This window comes from Ursus arctos, unplaced genomic scaffold, assembly GCF_023065955.2.
Source record: "Ursus arctos isolate Adak ecotype North America unplaced genomic scaffold, UrsArc2.0 scaffold_28, whole genome shotgun sequence".
Lineage (NCBI taxonomy): Eukaryota > Metazoa > Chordata > Mammalia > Carnivora > Ursidae > Ursus > Ursus arctos.
Genome location: NW_026622963.1, coordinates 5,330,733 through 5,350,335, shown reverse-complemented (window position 1 = coordinate 5,350,335; position 19,603 = coordinate 5,330,733). Strand labels below are relative to the sequence as shown.

The 19,603-nt window shown below is 47.2% G+C and overlaps 1 protein-coding gene across 1 annotated transcript in view; it reads right to left on the bottom strand.

Moving 5' to 3' along the window:
- PAQR5 (progestin and adipoQ receptor family member 5) overlaps nt 1-19,603 on the bottom strand; it is a 72,639-nt gene that overhangs the window by 31,700 nt on the left and 21,336 nt on the right. Inside the window, exon 2 of the mRNA XM_026478401.4 lies at nt 8,881-9,041. Coding sequence (XP_026334186.1) covers nt 8,881-8,931 — 51 coding nt within the window. The 5' untranslated portion in view covers nt 8,932-9,041. The remainder of the gene's footprint in view (nt 1-8,880; nt 9,042-19,603) is intronic.

Sequence of the window (19,603 nt, the reverse complement as noted above, 5' to 3'; positions counted from 1 at the left end):
CTTAAAAGGAAAAAGGAAATAAGGATGTAAAACTCAATCCAAAGAAAGCAAGAAAGGAAAGGACAACTCAACAGAGAAAATAAGAAATAGCAACCACATAAGGCGATCAAAATAAATGTAACTATATCAGTAATCTTTGTAAATATAAGCAGACTAAACTGCCCAGTTAAATGGCAAATACTGTCAAACTAGATAAAACCCAACTGTGTGCCATTCACACGGGACACAGTTAAAATATAAGGACAGGGGCACCTGGGTGGCGCAGCGGTTGGGCGTCTGCCTTCGGCTCAGGGCGTGATCCCGGCGTTATGGGATCAAGCCCCACATCAGGCTCCTTCGCTGGGAGCCTGCTTCTTCCTCTCCCACTCCCCTGCTGTGTTCCCTCTCTCACTGGCTGTCTCTGTCTCTGTCGAATAAATAAATAAAATCTTTAAAAAATATATAAGGACAGGGAGAGGTTAAAAGTCAAAAGAATGAAAGAAATAAACCAGACAAATAACAAAAACAGTAAAGCTGGAGGAGTCGCTACATGACTGTGAGACAGATTCTAAGACAGAAAGCATTACTACACAGCAAGAGAATCACTACAAAATATTAAGAAATTTACTGCACCAGGAAGATATTTACGTAAATTCGGATGTACCTAAAAAACACAAGCTCAAAATATATAAAGCAAAAATTGACTTCTGTACAAGGAGTAATTCACAAATCTGCCATCATGGTAGAAGATTTTAACATATCTCGATGATAGATAGATCACGCAGAATAACATTAGTAATAATATAAAAAATATTGGATCTTGCAGGACACATTTGCAATACCGCCCCCAACGACTGAAGATTATACATTATTTCCAGGCATACTTAGAAGATTTATAAAAATTGATTATATGCTAAACCGTAAAGCTAGTCTGAACAAATTTCAAGGCTGGGAATGATACGGATGACACTTTCAGGCTGCAATTAATTAATTTAAATCAATAACAGAAACTCCAGACTTTGGGGAATTAAAAAAACACACACATACACTTCTAAGCAATTGTAAGTTACATAAGAAATCAAAATGGCAATGAGAAGTGAATTCAAACAGCACATGTGGTCTGCAGTTAAAACAACACTTGAGGGAAATACATGTATCCAGCTGCTTACATTAGAAGCAGAGTGATTAACCTTAAAACTTAGAGCAGAAACAGCAAAAGGAACCCAAAGCAGAAAGAAAATAATAAAAAATAACAGACAATAGAAATATAAAATACATAATAGGCTCCACTGAGCCACAAACGCGCCTCTTTTCAAATGTTAAAAAAAAAAAAACAGACAAACTGGCAAGATTAATAAAGAGGAGAAAAAACCAAAACCACGTGATTATGTCAATAGACACAGACAAAGCATTTCACAAGACCAAACACCCTTTTGTGATTAGAAGACACTCAAGAAAATAGGAAGAAAACTTCAACTCAGGGGGACCTGGGTGGTTCAGTCCGTTAAGCTTCCAACTCTTGATTTCAGCTCAGGTCATGGTCTCAGTGCGTGAGATCGAGCCCCGCATGGAGCTCCACCTCGAGCCCTGCGATGGGTTCTACACTCAGCAGGGAGTCTGCTTGAGATTCTCTCCCTTTCCCTCTCTCTTCCCCTCTCCCCACTCTATAAATAAATAAATATTTTAAAAAATTTTTTTAACTTCTTCAACCCAATAAAGGCCATCTATGAGAAACTCACAGCTAAGATACCTAGTGGTGGAAAATGGAATGCTTTCCCCCTAAGATCAGGAACAACGATGTCTGCTCTTGCCGCTTCTATGCCATATCATAGTGGAGGCTCCAGCTAGGTCAACAGGACAAGGAAAAGAAGTAAAAGGTGTCTAGATAGGAAAGCAAGATGCAAAACTATACTTGCAGGTGCTATAATCTTACATATAGGAAATCCTAAAGGATCCACTAAAAAACTATTAGAACAAATAAATGAGTTCAGCAAGGTTGCAGAATGTAGGATCGATATTCAAAACTTGGTTTTATTTTTGTGTACTAGCAATGAACGATCCGAAAATGAATTTAAGGGAATAATTCCATGTACCGCAATATCAAAAACAAAGCAATGCTTGGGAATAAATTTAACAAACTCTTTTAATGGTGTGAGACCTGTGCACTGGAAACTACAATATATCACTGAAATTAAAGACCTAAATACACGCAAAGATATCCCATGTTCATGGATTAAAAGACTTAATATTGTTAAGATGGTAATGCTCCCCAAATTGATCAACAGAGTCAATGCAATCCCTAAAATATATCCCAGCTGCCTTTTTGTTTGTTTTATGGAAACTGACATGCTGATCCTTAAATTCGTATGGAAATGCAAGAGACCCTAAAAGGCCAAAACAATCTGGAAAAGGAAAAACACAGTTGAAAGATTCACATTTCCCAAATCTTATTACAAATCTACAGTAATGAAGACAGTGTGGTATTGGCATAAGAACTGAGAAATCAACAGAAGTTAGAGTCTAGAAGTAATTGACTTTCAATAAAGGGGCCAAGATAAAAAATGATGTTGGAACTACTAGATATCAACATATATATACATAAAAAGAAGAAAGCAAGAGAGAGAGAGAGAAAGAAAGAAAGAAGGAAGGAAGGAAGGAAGGAAGGAAGGAAGGAAGGAAGGATGGAAGGGAAAGAAAGGGAAGGAAGGAAGGGAGGGAGGGAGGGAGGGAGGAAGGAAGGAAGGAAGGAAGGAAGGAAGGAAGGATGGAAGGGAAAGAAAGGGAAGGAAGGAAGGGAGGGAGGGAGGCAGGGAGGGAGGAAGGAATTAAGTTGGACTCCTGTCTCACGTCACATACAATAATTAACTCAAAAATGAATCACAGACCTAAATGTGAGAGATAAAACCCTTAGAAGAAAATATACGACTAAATCTTCATGACCTCGAATTAGCCAAAGGATTCTTAGATATGACACCAAAATCACAAAGAAGAAAACAATTTAAAAAACAGACAATAGCAATATTTAAAACTTTTGTGCTTCAAAAGATACCATCAATAAAGTGAAAAGATGGTACACAGAATGGGAGAAAATATTTGCAAATCATCTCTGAGAATAGATTTAAATCCAGGATATCTAAAGAACACTTACGATTCAACAACAAAAAGACAAATGACTCAATTTAAAAATGAGGAAAGGGGGGCGCCTGGGTGGCACAGCGGTTGGGTGTCTGCCTTCGGTTCAGGGCGTGATCCCGGTGCTCTGGGATCAAGCCCCACATCAGGCTCCTCCACTGTGAGTCTGCTTCTTCCTCTCCCACTCCCCCTGCTTGTGTTCCCTCTCTCACTGGCTGTCTCTATCTCTGTCAAATAAATAAATACAATCTTAAAAAAAAAAATGAGGAAAAGACTTGAACAGGTATTTCTCCAAAGAAGATATATGAACAGCCAATAAGCACTTGAAAAGATGCTCAACCTCGCTAATCATTAGGGAAATGCAAATCCAAACTACATCCTACACAGCACGATGGCTACTATCGAAAAAACCCAAAGAAACAAAACCAGAAAACACGCGTTGACAAGGACGTTGAGAAACTGGAGAACTTGTGAAGTGTTGGTGGGAACGTAAAATGGTGCAGCCACTGCGGAAAACAATATGGTGGATCCTCAAAAAATTACATATAGAATTACCAAATGATCCAGCAATTCCACTTCTGGGTATATACCCGAAAGAACTGAAAGCAAGATCTTGAAGGAATATTTGTACCCCTATGTTCACAGCAGCATTATTCACAATAGCTAAAACACAGAAGTAATCCAGGATCCACCGTTGAGGGAGTGAATAAGCAAAACCTGGGAGATACATACAAGAATATCGTGCAGCCTTAAAAATGAAGGGAATCCTGACATAAACCACATGAACCTTGAGAACATTATGCTAAGTGGAATTAATAAGCCAGTCACAAAAAGACGTGTATGATTCCACTTATAGAAGGTACTAGAATAGTCAAAATCATAAAGACAGAAAGTAGAAGGATAGTTTTCAGAAGCCAGGGGGAGGAGGAAATGGGGAGTTATTGTTTCATGGGTATAGAATTTCCGTTTTACAAGATAAAAAGAATTATGAAGATAGGTGGTGGTGCTCGTGCACCACAATGTAAATATATATATATATTTTTGAAGATTTTATTTATTTGACAGAGAGAAAGCACAAGCAGGGGCAACGGCAGAAGGAGAGGAAGAAGGAGACTCCCCGCTGAGCAGGGAGCCCGATGTGGGGCTCGATCCCAGGACCCTCGGATCATGACCTGGGCCGAAGGCAGATGCTTAACAACTGAGCCACCCCGGCATCCCACAGTGTGATATATTTAATACCATTGAACTGTGCACTTCAAATTGGGTAAGATGGTAAATTTTATGTAAAATGCACTTTACTACAATAAAAAAGATAGTTCAGCATAGACTGAGCACGTGATCCACCATTTTGCTCCTAGGCGTGTACCTAAAAGAACTGAAAACATGTTCATACGAAACCGTGTGTACGAATGTTCATAGCAACATTTTTTGTAAGAGCCAAAAACTGGAAACTCAAGGGTCCATCAACTAATGGATGAAGAACAAATAGCGGTACGTCCATACAATGGAATATTACGCAGCCACAAAAACAAATGAAGTCCTGATACACGGACCTTGAAAACATTTATGTGCAGTGAAAGGAGGCATCTGCGAAAGGCCACCTACTATACGATCCCGTTTATACGAAATCCTGAGAAGAGGCAAGGCCATAGAGACAGAAAGTAAATCAGCGGTTGCCATGGCAAGTAGGAAAGGACTGCTAATGGGTACAGAGTTTCTTTCTAGGGTAATGAAACTGTTCTAAAATGGACCGTGGTGAGAGTTTGTGCAACAGACTTTGTGTATGTCACCATCCTGAACCCCCCAGGCTGTGTACTTTGAAAGGATGAATTTTATGGTATGTAAATTAAATCTCAACAAAGCTGTTATAAAAAAAATCTTTCTAAAAAGAAAATTCAGCTGCAAGATGAGCTGTCGAGTCCACCGCTCCACAGGCTGCCGTTCTCGTGGCTTAGCAGGCAACGGTGCTCAGGGTGGGGGCCCTGCGGGACAATCGTGCAGGTCCGTCCTACCACCCGCCCAGGACATGTTCTAACACTGTGCCGTCTTCCATAGAATAAACAGGCAGTGCTCTCCAACTCCTTGCGGTTGGCTCAATCTTAGCCCAAATCCAGGCAAGGGCAGTATTTGAAGGAAACATTACAAGTCAACTCATTAGATTTAAGCCTCCTTTACTCTTTTTTTTTTTTTAAGATTTTATTTATTTATTTGACAGAGAGAGAGAGAGAGAGACAGCGAGAGGGGGAATACGAGCAGGGGGAGTGGGAGAGGAAGAAGCAGGCTCCAGGAGCCTGATGCAGGTTTCGATCCCAGGACCCTGGGATCACACCCTGAGCCAAAGGCAGACCCTTAACGACTGAGCCACCCAGGCACCCCAGATTTAACGCTCCTTTAAACAGGGGCGCCTGGGTGGCTCAGTTGGTTAAGAGTGCCTTTGGCTCAGGTCGTGATCCCAGGGTCCTGCGATCGAGCCCCGCGCCCAGTGCCTGGCTCCCTGCTCAGAAGGGAGTCTGATTCTCCCTCTCCCTCTGCCTCTCCCCCTGCTCATGCTTGCTCTCTCTCTCTCTCAAGTAAAAAAGAAAAAAAAAATCTTAAGGTTCCCAAACAAAACACTAGCTGATTCCAGCAATAGATTAAAGAGATATTTCATCATGATCAAGTTTTATTTAAATGCAAGGTTGACAACATTATTAAATTGGTCAGTGTAATTCACCACAGTAATAACTTAAATAAATCATACACGACCATCTCAAAAGATACACTGATAGAGGAAAAAAACGGTTCTGTAAAATTCATTCCTAATTAAAGGAAAAAAATCCTAGAAAACAAGGGGTAGAAAGGAACATCCTTGACTCGATAAAGGGTATTTACATACATACACACAGAGCTACATTATTTTAAATGATGAAATGCTGAAAGCATTCCTTCTCCTTAAAATCAAGACCAATATAAAAATGCCTGCCATCATGCTTCCTAGTATATATATATATTTTTAAGATCTTAGTTATTTATTTGAGAGAGAGAGAGCGCATGTGAGCAAGAGCATGAGAGTTGGGGGGTGGGGGGAGAGGGACAGGCAGAGTCCATGGTTTAGCAGGGAGCCCCACACGGGGCTCCATCCTAGGACCCCAATATCATGACCTGAGCCAAAAACAGATGCTTAATCGCTGAGCCACCCAGGGGCCCATTCATATTGTATTTTAATAAGCTCCTGATGATTCTGATGGTGGTGATCCCTGAGAAACCCTGAGCTGGAGAAACCATTTGTCTAGTGAGTGGGCTCCTCGTTCCCCAGTGCCCAAGCCCACCTACCCAACACCACAGCATCTGGCTGTGCTTCCTCTCTTTCCTAACAATCCCGCTGTTCCAATTCATTTTTCTTGGATCTTCACAGTAGCCCTGTGAGACTAAATTAACAGGTATTATCTCCCTTTTACAGATCAGGAAACTGAGGCTCAGAGAGAGTGGGGAAGTGGCCCAGTCTACACGGCTCCTTAATATACCAAAGGAGATGCTATCCAGGGCCTCTGTATGAAGAGCTGATGATGGTAACGGCAGCCGACATTACTGACTGGTCCCCATGTGCCGGACACTTCACATGGGCCATCTCATTACCATAACCCCAGGAAGCAGGTATTCCCATCACCCCATTTTACAGGTGCGGAAACTGAGGTAGGAAGATTAAGTATCTTGCCCAAGGTCACTCCACACACTGGGTATCAGAACCCAAAGAGCCCACCGAAAGTAAGCTTAGCATCGTAGGAAGTCTATTCTAAATATTCATGCAAATTATGTACGCATTTTTCTCAACAGACTAGCACCTGTTTTAACAACAAACATTTCTGACTCCCTCCCCCAGCAATTCCTCAAATAAAAGTACCCTTCAGGCAGGCAGAGCCACTGTTTGCTCTGTGGCTGCAGGAACCTTGAACATGGGGCCCCAAAGCCCAGTCGTGGATGCAGACACCCAAAGAAGGTTTCGAAGCAAATGGTGGATGTGAAGTGGGATGTTGGTTCTCTGCCTCTGGCTGGTGCCATTTTACTAAAAAGGATACTGTCGCCTCCACTGTCTATGAAACCCTGGAGGAGACATGTTCCTCTTTAGGGCTCTGGGGTTTTCTGGTCCTCGTCTTCAGGATCCCCACACTTCAGAGGCCCACAAAGTACCCACTGAGACCGTCACCTCCCTTTCACGTCTTTCCTGTGCACATGCTCTGAACGCAGCCTTGCCCGAAACACCCAGGGAGACGTCTCAGCAGCACCCATAATCCCTCTCCCAGAGTCCCCACGTCTGCCTGGGGCTTCCCTGTGTCCAGGCCTTTGCCCACACCGGGCCTTCCACCTGCTCTGCTCGCCCCACCTCCCACATCCTACCCACTGTCAACCCATCTTAAAGATCTCCCCCCTGGGGCGCCTGGGTGGCTCAGTGGGTTAAGCATCTGCCTTCAGCTCAGGTCATGATCTCAGGGTCTCGGGATCGAGCCCTGCATCAGGCTCTCTGCTCAACGGCGAGTCTGCTTCTCCCTCTCCCTCTGGGATCTCTCTCGTTTTCACTATCTCTCAAATAAATAAAATCTTAAAAAAAAAAAAGATCTCCCCCATCACAGGGCCTTCCTTGAGCCCTTCCTCCGCCGTGATGGAAGTGACCGACCTCCCCTCTGGTTCTTTCAGGACGCACTTGGCAACAGAAGCATTCGTCCATATTCTAAAATCCTTAGGGGCAGGACTTGCGTGAGATTATTCTGAGCCCGGCATGGAGTAACACCTTGCACATAGCAGGCTGTCAAGAACAATTCCGTGAGTGAGTGAATCAAAGAATCACCCCGTGCTCCCACTAATCGCAGCCACTAGTGGTCTGTGAGTAGAATCCCACCAGGAGGAGACAGGGCCCTGGGAGAACACAGGAGGCGTCCTGGAGGCCACCTGCCTTGTCCCTCGTCTCTTCCCACCAGACAGCTCGTGCCCCATCATCCTCCAGTGCCACCTGCCTGCCGCCCCCCAGCCGCACAGGCTTTCGGGACAGAGCCCGGCGGTCTGCCCGCTCCCCATCTCCATGCTCGGGGCTGAGGGCGCCCAGGACTTAGGCTTCCAAGGTAGGTCGGAGGGGCTTGGCAGGCAGCTGCGTGGAAAGGTCTCCCCTCAGTCTGTGGCATCCTCCAGACCAAACTTGCCACCCTGAAATAACACTTGCTGCCCTTCAGTCAAAAGGAACGGAATGTGACACGGCGACAAGGGTGTATATGAAACGATGCCTTCTCCGCCGGGGAAGGGGGGTGCGCCAGCTTGACACGCAGGTGTCTCGGGGTGGCTGCACATGAGTTCCCGGGCCCAGGAGTCCACGATGGGGCCAAGGCTAGGGCCCACGAGACCACCCTCCTCCTCGCCCCAAGCCACACGGGGCCCGAGTGTCCTGCCAGTGATAAGGACAAGGGCAAAGCCACACATCCGAGGTGACTTGGCCCCTGGCCTGCTTTCACGCACCCAGGGAAGGGTCCCAAAGAAAACTGCCCAGCCGGGTGCCACTGGCTCCATGTGTCTCCGGCTCGAATGTATAAACAGATGGACGTCACAGGGAAGGGTTACAATGACAGCAGGCTCAGAATCCCTCCCATTTCCAGGTTCACCGTAGGTGGGGGGAACGGGAGGCTCTACTTCCAGGGGTTGGGGAGGCTGCTGGCTGAAGACAAAGCCGGCACCCCCCGGGGCAGAGACCACACCATGCCCTCTCATCGCTGCCCGCAACTCCACCACCGGACCCACGGCGCGTACCTGGGGCATCTGGTCGATGGTGAACAGCCGGGGGAGCTTCAAGCTCAGCATCTCGAAGCTGGGTTGGGAAGGCCGGGGGTGGACAGCTGCTCCCCGTCACCGGCTCAGAGATGTGACATGGCCCGGGGTGCCTGTGGCCAGCCAGTGCCCGAGCTGCTTCCCTGGAAGAGGAGCGTGGAGAAATCGTCAGCCTCAGCCCAACTCCAGCTGGATCGAGACTGTCAGATTGTTTAACCACGGAACAAACACTTGCTTGTGATGGCAAAATAATCAGGCTTCCTTAAAAACAGCAGCAGAACGATCAGACCGCTGAGTCATTTATTCCAAGAGGGCTGGAGGGAGGGCATGAACTCATACTATGGGCGATCATAAAATTGTAGAGCCGGAAGGGCCGTGGAGGCCACCGGGTCCCCTCACGTCGGACATCAGGACAAGAGGGGTGGAGTGACCTCTCCCAGGCTGCTCAGCTAGGGGACAGGTGGAGCCCACTGCGTCGCGGGCTGCCCCTGGGCAGACCGTGTGATCCCAAGTCTGTGTCCACTCAGTGGGCAGAAGAGAACGAGGGCCATGCCCCAGATCACCCAAAGAAAAGCAGCTCTTCCAGAAGGCCGACGGGGGCATTGTTGCCCTGAGACACATACAAGAACCAGACAAGCAAATCCAAGGCCCTTGTTGGAGACACAGCAACTCCCAGTAACATGGTTGTTCAAATGCAGGATTAAGACTGCTTAACAGCTCTGAGTGATGTGAGCTAGAGGGACCCAAAGCCCTCAGGACAGGCCTAAGCAACAGAAACATGCAAGCTGGGCTTAGCAAAGAGCGAGCAGCACCAGGAATTTACCCTGGTTAACACCTCCCCTGCTCCCATCATCACTGGGCCAAGATCTGCCACCCTCCCAGAGCTCCCCCAGAGGAATTCTGTCCCTGCCTCTGCAGGCGGGGAGACCTTGCCCGTACCTCTCGTGTGACACCACCCACCTCTGCCTGCAAGCAAAGCTACCCGCCCTGCGCTTGGAGAGGACCCTCCCGGGATGGCTGGAAACCCACGGTGTAGGCCTGGCTTGTGCTGGGCCTTCAGCAAAATGTGTGTTCAACACCACTCATTAAAGCAATGGCGCTCGTCCTCTGAATGTAAAGTGTGTTTTGGTCTTTGTGGTTTTATACTTTTGCTGCTTATTATAGTTCTTTATGTTCTGTGTGTTATTCTCTGGAGCTCTGTAGCAAACTGCCCTGCATTTATGTTCCAGTGCCATAAACTTGTTTGTTTGTTTCTTTTTTAAGATTTTATTTATTTATTTGACAGAGACACAGCCAGCGAGAGAGGGAACACAAGCAGGGGGAGTGGGAGAGGAAGAAGCAGGCTCATAGCGGAGGAGCCTGATGTGGGGCTCGATCCCATAACGCTGGGATCACGCCCTGAGCCGAAGGCAGACGCCTAACCGCTGTGCCACCCAGGCGCCCCAATTTGTTTCTTTCTTAAAACCATTGTTGTAAGTATTATTCACAATAGTCCAAAGGGGGAAACAACCCACGTGTCTACCCATGAACGGGTAGACAACGTACCAGAACATGGTCTATGCACACAATGGAATATTATTCAGTCTCAAAAAGGAATGATATTGTGATCTGTGCTACCACATCAATGAAACTTGAAAGCACTCCACGAAGGGAAACAAGCCAGTCACAAAAGGACAACTGTTGTATGATTCCACTTCTGCAGGGTCCATAGAGTAGGCGAATTCACACAGACAAAAAGTAGATTAGAGGCTGGGCTGGCGGAGAAATGGGGTGTGGTTGTTTAAGGGGTACTGAGTTTCTGTCTGGGATGATAAAAAGTTCTAGAAATGGGTGGTGGTGATGGGTGCGCAACATTCTGACTGTGAGTCACTGAATTATACACTCGAAAATGGTCAAAATGGTCAATTTTTCGTTGTGTGTATTTTACCAGCATAAAAACTTGTGTACTATTTCCAAGTTACAGAATAATAAAGAAAATACTTTTTTAAGAAAATAATTTTTTATTTATTTATTTTTTAAGATTTTATTTATTTTTTTAAAGATTTTAAAGAAAATAATTTTTTAAAGCACATTTTACCTAGGTTCAAGAAAATAAATGTTAATTCTTTGCAAACAACATCGACGGGAGCAGGCCACAACACACCTTGGTTCTCTCGGATTTGCAAGCCTAATTACCAAGATTCCCACACTCTCCAAAGCACCCCAAATTCACCCCGTGGCAGGACACAAGGCAGAGGTCCGTTACTGGGGGACCTCAGGCACACCAGGAAATCCTCCAACGATAATGGGACCAAGGCTGTTCTCCACAGACCTGCCCGCCTTGGTCCTCTGGTTCTCCCTCGACTGGCCTCAATGTCACGGGCAAGACAAGGAAAAGGAATGGTCCCCTACCCTCCCAGCGCACACCATCCCGATAGGATGACCAGACTAAACTACAAACATAAGGGGTAATGAGAGTAGCGTATGAGTCACCCATTTCTTCACGCAGCCACTGTTTGCTGCGTGTTTATCATGTGACAAGCAGGGGTAAGTCTAAATGCGTAGCTGAGGATTCTCTGTGGGCTGCTGCAGCTGTGACAAGGTGAGAATTTTACAGATACAAAAATTGTATGGGTTTGGGGCACCTGGGTGGCGCAGTCAATTACGCGGCTGGCTTTTGGTTTCTGCTCAGGTCATGATCTCAGGGTCCTGGGATCGAGCCCTGCGTCAGGCTCCACGTTCAGCGGGGAGTCAGCTCAAGGATTCTCTTTCTGCCTCTCCCTCTGCCCTTCTTCCCCCTGTTCATGCTCGCTGGCTCTCCCTCTCTCTAAAATAAATAAATAAATCTTTAAAAAAATTGTATCAGTTTGTAACACATTGAATGGAGGGAAGTAGGCATCCTCCATACCATGCCCTTCTTTCACTGCACAGGGAAACAAGACGAATAAGACCATCACTGTTCCCAAGAAACGTATAAAGAAAGAGACGAGACACCCAACTAGCTAGCACAAGTCACCCTGAGAAGGAGGGAAACTCTTACCCTCTGCACCAAGCCCATACCTGTCACCTTGCTCCCTGGCCCATCTCATTCACCCCCACTGTGGCCATCTCAGGAGGCGAGGCAGGGCAGGTAAGGGCCTGGGGGCTGGATTCAAGCCACTTGCGTTCAAAGACAGGTCCGTCATTTCCCATGCAACCCCGGGCAAGGAACATTAACTCCTGTGCCTCGGTTTCCCTATCCGTAAAACGGAAATAACTGTAGTACTTTCTTCGTGGGAGTGTCGTTAGGATTAAAGGACAGAATCCATGTAAAGGGCCTGCCATAAAGGCAGGGTCCGACAAACACCTGCTATTATTATTCATTTTCAGAGAGGAAAATTCATCTTCTGTTTTACAGGCAGGAAAATGGAAGCGTGGAAAAGCTATGGGGCTTGCCCGAGATCACACAGCTAGTGGCGGGTAGAACTGGGATTTGATTTCTGGTTTCGTAAGTTTCCTTTTCAGAAGAGAACGGACTCGGAATCAAGGTTATGAAGAGCTAGCACAGAACACTGGGTCTTCATTTCCCTTCGTAACAGAGAGAAGACGGACAATGCAGAGTGTGTACGATGATGTTTATAAGCCAGCGGCTAAAGGATGTCCCTCCTTGTCTGTTCATCAGGTTGACACAAACTCTCCAGTAAGACTCCATGTGGCTCTTTCAAAACCGGGAGAGTTCTTGTGTCATGACTTCGTGCCAAGGAAGCAGGAACTCTTCCGTTAAACCATTGTTAGGTTGCATCTGAAACGTAAACTTTCTGTCTGTCGAAATCGTGAGACATCCCTGGATGGTCATGGAAAGTCAGAAAGCGTGGCTGATGATTCATACGTTGCATCCATTCTTAATCACGGCAGATAAAACTGAACATCAAATGAACCCACTGGTCTTTTCAGTTCCCATCACACGCCAAGCTCCTCATTTCACCAACACTATAAAAACCAGAGTGTAATTTCCAGTATTTCAAACAGCAGCTTGGCCTGCTGTCTCTGTCTACAGAGGCCTAGAAACAAGAGTGAATAAAACAAAAAGGCTTCGGACAGTTCCCATTAGAGACACAACGTGGAGCTTTGCCAATATTTCAATGGTATATTGGCATTCCATGTGAGATTTCATTTACATGAGGGTGCTACAGCTTAAAAATATGTTTTAAAACAGCTTAAAAGGGGGGAAATGGGCTATAACATGCTCTCTAAGACCTGCCAAGTTCTCTTGAAATAGCCCTAAACAACATTTTTTTTTAAGCCAAAGCATCACAACAAAATCACCATCAGATTTCCAGCTAGTCCTCTCAGATTTAAGACCAAAGAAAATTAATACAAGGTGAAATTTGCACCTGACCACCTCATCCCTCTCAGGCTAGCGCTCCATCCATATTCCTGGAGGGCCCTACCCCCCAGAAATTTCATCCTATATGCTGTGGATCCCAGGCCTTGAGGACTTGGCTGGCAAAACTTGTAACCTTCCAAATACGTCTACATAGGAGGAGGCTGAATAGAAGTTGACGGGCTATTTTCCCAACGAGAGGGTCCAAAAAACGTATAACTTCTAGGGATGCAAATGAACGAGTACACAATCTCTCTCTAACCCTAGCTTACTAATGTGGCCAGACATATTAGAATCCCTTCCTAGATCCAACATATTAATTTTACAATACTGCGTTTTCCACTCACATCTCAAAGAAATAAGCGTCTTCAAAATCTTCACATGCACCTTTGATAACAGTATCTTCATAACTACGGCCACATTTTGGAATTCCTAATATAGTTCAAGTGAAAAATATTCTCATTTCCATATAAATTATTTGAAGACTGCCTTTTTTTTTAAAGAGAGAGAGAACATGTGGTGGGGGGGAGGGGCAGAGGAAGGGAGAGAATCGTAAGCAGGCTCCACGCCCAGCGCTGAGCCTGACATGGGGCTCCATCTCACAACCCTAAGATCACGACCTGAGATCATGACCAGAACTGAAATCAAGAAATCAAGAGTCAGGGCCCTTAACTGACTGAGCCACCAAGGCGTCCCCAAAGTCTATACTTTAGAGAAGCTGTGTTCAGTGCTGCTGCTACAAAATGTATCCTGAGTCGGAAGTATTCATTTGCTATTATTATCCGGCCCATGATTTGCTTTCAAACACTTCACACAGATAGCGTGATACAAAATTGTTAGGTTTAACCCATACCCCTGGGTTGAAAGACTAACCATACGCTCTCAGTCCAGAGGCCACACCTTTGGTTCAACGGGGGTTATTTCTGATCCACACCAAAGGGTTTGTGAATTAGCACAATGGGTGCTGTTTAACTGGAGAAATGAGTGGAACAGAAGACGTGGGAGGTGATGAGAAGGACTGCCCAGGCGCCCTTCCTCTCACGTGAGCAGGGACAGCAACGGGATTCCCCAGAGTGGCTCTCCTCTGAATGGCCCAGGGGAGCCCTGTAGGGAAGACAGAGGGGCCTAAAACCAAGGAGAAGTCCAGCTGACGCAGGCCCCTTGCCAAATGTTGCATCAACCTTGCACGTGCTTCCAGAAAAGGTGCGCCGAAGTGTTCCTAAAAGAGCGTCGAGCTGGGACTTCACCTGCCCGCAGAACAGGCTGTCCTTCTGCTTTTGCACCTGCTGAAAACTATGTGGATGGCGGGGGGACTCAGCCTGACACTCACTGCGCCATGCCTGTGCCACCTGGCCATGAGGGTGTGGGGGTCCCCTCGCTCTCAGGTACCTCTAAACACTGAGGGAGCCCACCACTGCATCTCAACATACTCTCAGTCACTGTCAGCTGGAAATCACACCACTATGTTGTGCACCAGTGGGAAAAATGCTGCCAATCCTAATCAGGAGATGACGTCACTGATTGGAAATGAATCCTGATTTCAGAGCTCGTAAACCACCACCACCATAGGAATTGATGACATAGAGAAACTGTAAATGAGCGATTGGCTTGGGTCAGTTCACAATGGCTACTCTTTCCATCTTCCTTTTTTTTTTCCCCCAAAGATTTTATTTATTTATTTGATGGAGAGAGAGACAGCCAGAGAGAGAGGGAACACAAGCAGGGGGAGTGGGAGAGGAAGAAGCAGGCTCCCAGTGGAAGAGCCTGATGTGGGGCTCAATCCCAGGACTCCGGGATCACGCCCTGAGCCGAAGGCAGACGCTTAACCGCTGTGCCACCCAGGCGCCCCAATCTTCCAACTCTGCTCTTGAAAAGGATCATTAAGGTCTCCTTTATAACGAAACCAGCTCTTACAATGGGAGGCCACGTCCCTGGGAATAAATCTCGATCTGGGTTACGCTTTCTGCCTAAATCTCCAACTGTATTACATCTTCTGTCTCTGTCAGTTGCTTGTGTGTGTCAGGTGCCTTCCGGAAGGATCCCAAACAAGCATGGATGTTTCGGGTCACTGTGTCTCCCCCAAACAGCCCATACAGCCAGCCAATTGTTCAAAATAAAGGAATGCAGTGGCCCCAAATGTGAAAAACTCTGGATGGACCCAACTATTATGCCACTTCCTCTTTTCTGAAAAAAAAAAAAATTATGCTGGAAAACAAAAAACTCATAGTCAGGCATATGTAGCAAAAACAAAGGCGGCTGTTTGGTAGGGACTTATTCCCATACTTGCTTTCAAAAACTAGAAACATGAGATCAGGGAGCTCCCGAGAGGTCTAATCCCAGTTACCACCGGAGGCATGAATTTCATCAATGACATTTCAGACAAGAAGTCATACATTTGACCCAAAGAAGCAATGTTTGCAGAGGGAGTTCAGGTTTCATGAGAGGACAGTGGGGAGGACCGGAGAAAGGACGGGCGGCCCCTTTCTGCCCATACTGCATGGTCAGCCCACTTCTTCTGATTCCCTCCTTCCCCTGGGGCACCTGTCTGGGTCTCCTTCATGTTGAACAGAAAACAGCACAGAGTCCAGGAGGCAACAGGGGCAGAGTTTCCATCCCATCCCTGTGCCAGAAGGCCCCTCCCAGAGGACCACTAAACGGTCCTCGCCACCACAGAGGGTTGAATATGCTCTAGGGAAGGTGGGGGAGAGGGGTGGACAGAGTCTAAGAGCAGCCCCAAGCCTCCTTCAGACTCTTGCTTTACCTTAAAAATGCATACGAAAATCAAAACTTTTTGTGCATCAAAGGGTACCATCAAGAAAGTGAAAAACAGAAAATACTGCAAACCATATACCCGATGAGATTAATATCCAGAATATATAAAGAACTCCTACAACTCAACAACAATAATAACCCAATTCAAAAATGGGCAAAGGACTCGAGCAGACATTTCTCCAAGGAACACACACGCATGGCCGATATGCACTTGAAAACCTGTGGTTCAGCAGCACCGGTCATGAGGCAAACGTTAAGTCAAAACAGTGAGATACCACTTCACCCCATTAGGATGGCTATTATCAAAAAAGAAAAGGAACAAGTGTTGATGAGGATGTAGAAAAATTGGAACTTAGGGCATCACTGGTAGGAATGTAAAATGGTGCAACCACTCTGGAAAACAGTATGGCGGTTCCTCAAAAAATTAACCAGAGAATTACTATAGGATCCAGAAATTCCAGTTCTGGGTATATATACCCAAAGGAATTAAAAGCAGGGACCAAACACCAAACAGAGAGCCGTGCCCCCATGTTCAGAGCAGCAGTACTCACAATAGGCAAAAGGTGGAAACAACCCAGGCGTCCATCGGCAGATGACGGCACACAACGCGGTACATGCAAGCAAGTGGCTGTTATTCAGCCTTCAAAAGGAGTACGATTCTGACACGTGCTGCCACATGGCTGAACCCCCAAAGCACCATGCGAAGCGAATAAGCTAGACAAAAATGCTGTATGATTCCACTTCCAAGAGGTACCTGGAGGTGTCAAATTTATAGGCAGAAAACAGAACAGAGGTTCTAGCCAGGGGCTAGAGAGAGAGGGAAATGGGACGTTGCTGTTTAATGGGTGATGATGAAAACGTGCTGGAAATGGACGGTGAGGATGCTTGTATGACACGTGACTATAAGAAATGTCACTGAACTTAATACTTAAAGATAGTTGAGATGGTGGGCGCCTGGGGGGCTCAGTCGGTTAAGGATCTGACTCTTGATCTCAGCTCAGGTCTTGCTCTCAGGCTCGTGAGTTCAAGCCCCGTGTGGAGACTACTTAAAAAAAAACAAAACATGGTTAAAATGGTAAATTTTATATTATGCGTATTTTATCAAAGAAAAAAGTATCTAAAAAAAGCTCGTGAGTTTTACAGTCTGCTCCATCGCTGGGCTATGTTTGTATTAATACAAACATTTATTTTCTCCAAGGGTGCCTGCGTGGCTCAGTCATTAAGCATCTGCCTTCGGCTCCGGGTGTGATCCCAGAGTCCTGGGATCGAGCCCCGCATCGAGCTCCCTGCTCAGTGGGGAGCCTGCTTCTCTCTCTGCCTGCTGCACCCCAGCTTGTGTGTGCTCTCTCTCTCTGACAAATAAATAAATACAATCTTAAAAAAAAAAAAAAAAAAACAACCCAGCAAACATTTCTCGCCCACAGTGCCCGAGGCTGGAAGTCCAAGATCGGGGGACAGCATGGTCCAGTTATAGGGAAGGCCCTCCTCCGGTTGCAGACTGCTCACTCACAGCCGTGTCCTCACAGGGGCAAGGGCAACGGAAGCATCTCGGGCCTCTTTCCTAAGGGCATTAATCCCACTCACGATGGGCCCCCACCTCCTTCCCTTCCCTCTAGAGACTTTCGCTCACTCCTGCTGCATCCCGCCCCCCCCCCCAGTCGTGTGTGTCCTCAGCTCCCTCCTTGTAGAGCTGTACTTGCTGGGGTACCTCCTCTCCCCTCCCGACAGCCACCAAGACTTGAGATTTGCCCAGCTCTCTGTCACCTGCCACATGCTTGCCCTCTCCCCGTTCTCAGCTGCACCCAAATCAGTTTCCCTGGAAACCCCAGACCCAGCGCATGTCCGAGCACACAGTGAACCCCAAAGCCCTCAAGGCCTGTCCTAGGCACTGGGGGGCTGCTGACTGCTGGGCTTTCAGACTTCTCTGACTGCCTCGAGGAGCTCCCAGTCGGCTAGAGACGAGAGAACAGCGCACCATCCCTGTGCGGGGACAGGAAGCTTCCCGGGCCAGAAAGGTGAGAAGAGCTGAGCCCAGGGCGGGGAAGAGAAAATGAACAGGAAGCGTGCGGTGGGATGAAAGTATAGAAAGCAGAGGCTCTGGGCTTCTCAACTGTTTTAACAATAAGAGGCAACAAAAAATCAAATCGCTCGCATGTTACAGTAGAGGTGGATACAGGGCATTATACACCGGCGAGAGCGCAGGGAACGTACAACAGGAACGCACAGCAGCGTGAACCCTGACGTGACCACGCCTCTCAGTTAACAATGTATCCGTGTTGGTCCGTCGGTTGTAACCAATGTACCCCGCCAATGGAAGCTATTAATCAAAGGGGAAGGGGCTGGGCGGGCAGGGGGCGCTGGGAACTCCTTCTACTTCCTGCACAACTTTTTTAAAAACCTAAAACTGCTGTAAAAAGAAGAAAGTCTATTAAGAAAAACAAATGTCGGGCAACATCAAAAAATCAAGGCAACTCGTAGAAAAACCTGGACTCCAGTTTCTCTTGACAAATCTGAAGGTCAAGTTCACAAATAGCTACAACTTGCTGTTCCTTCTTTCCTGGTAACCCCCCCCCCACCTGCCAGGCTTGGCCCCGAGCTCTGCGTTTGGGGCTCCGGTGATCAAGGTCAGGTGTCTGATGACAGACAGAGTCAGCCAGGGTCTCCGAGTGCCATGTCCCACGGGCTGGGAAACAGGGACGCCCACGAAGGAGGGAGGAGCACCAAGGCAGTTTTCAGTTGAGTTTGATTTGCACAGATTTGCAGGTTGAAAATACGTGACCGCATCTTGAAGGAGACATCAGGGTACAGATTGATATAGGAGGCAGAGAGAGATGATTTTCAAAGGTCCTCCAGACGGAGAAGGGCAGACAGAAGATCCAAGGGATGAGAAGAAGTCAGGTTCGTGGGACTGATGGAGCAGAACTGACAGAGTTGGGGGGGGGGGAAGCAGGAGCAGTGATCTAGAGAATTCGCCCAGTGCCTCGGTTTCCCTGGCAGGGCAAGATAAGGAACTGTGAGAGAAAGGGGTGAGTGGTCTGGAGGAGGGTGGAGGCTAGGGGCCGGTGTTGACGGGCAATGTTGGGGAACCAGCCAGGTGAGAGGCCGGGAAGCTCGGAGCAGCAGCTGGTAGACAGGGCGCTCACCCAACATGCCTGGTTAAAGTCACCCCTCTGCTCCCCTGTGGAGAGCTGCCCGGGGCAAGGAGCAGAAATGGAGAGTGGACAGGAGTATGCCTGGCCATTTACTCATTCATTCAGCACCCACTTACTGAACACCCACTACGTGTCCGAGACTACACAGGACATGGGGATGGACCCTTCCAACCCTTAAGAGCTCACATTCTAGTGCAGGGGCTCGGCACTGACAAGTGACATGAAACACATGCAATGGTTAGAACCGTCAGCTGCTTCTGGCGGGGGGGGGGGGGGGGGGCGGATCGCAGAGGACAGGCATCACAGCAGGGAGTCAGGAAAGACTTCTTGAAGACAGAAAGCTTCAGCTAAGTCTGGGAGAGTAAACAGGAGCGCAGCATCCATGGAGGAGAGCCGGCTCCAAACTGAGGCTGCAGCAGGAGCCAGGCGTGGAGGGACG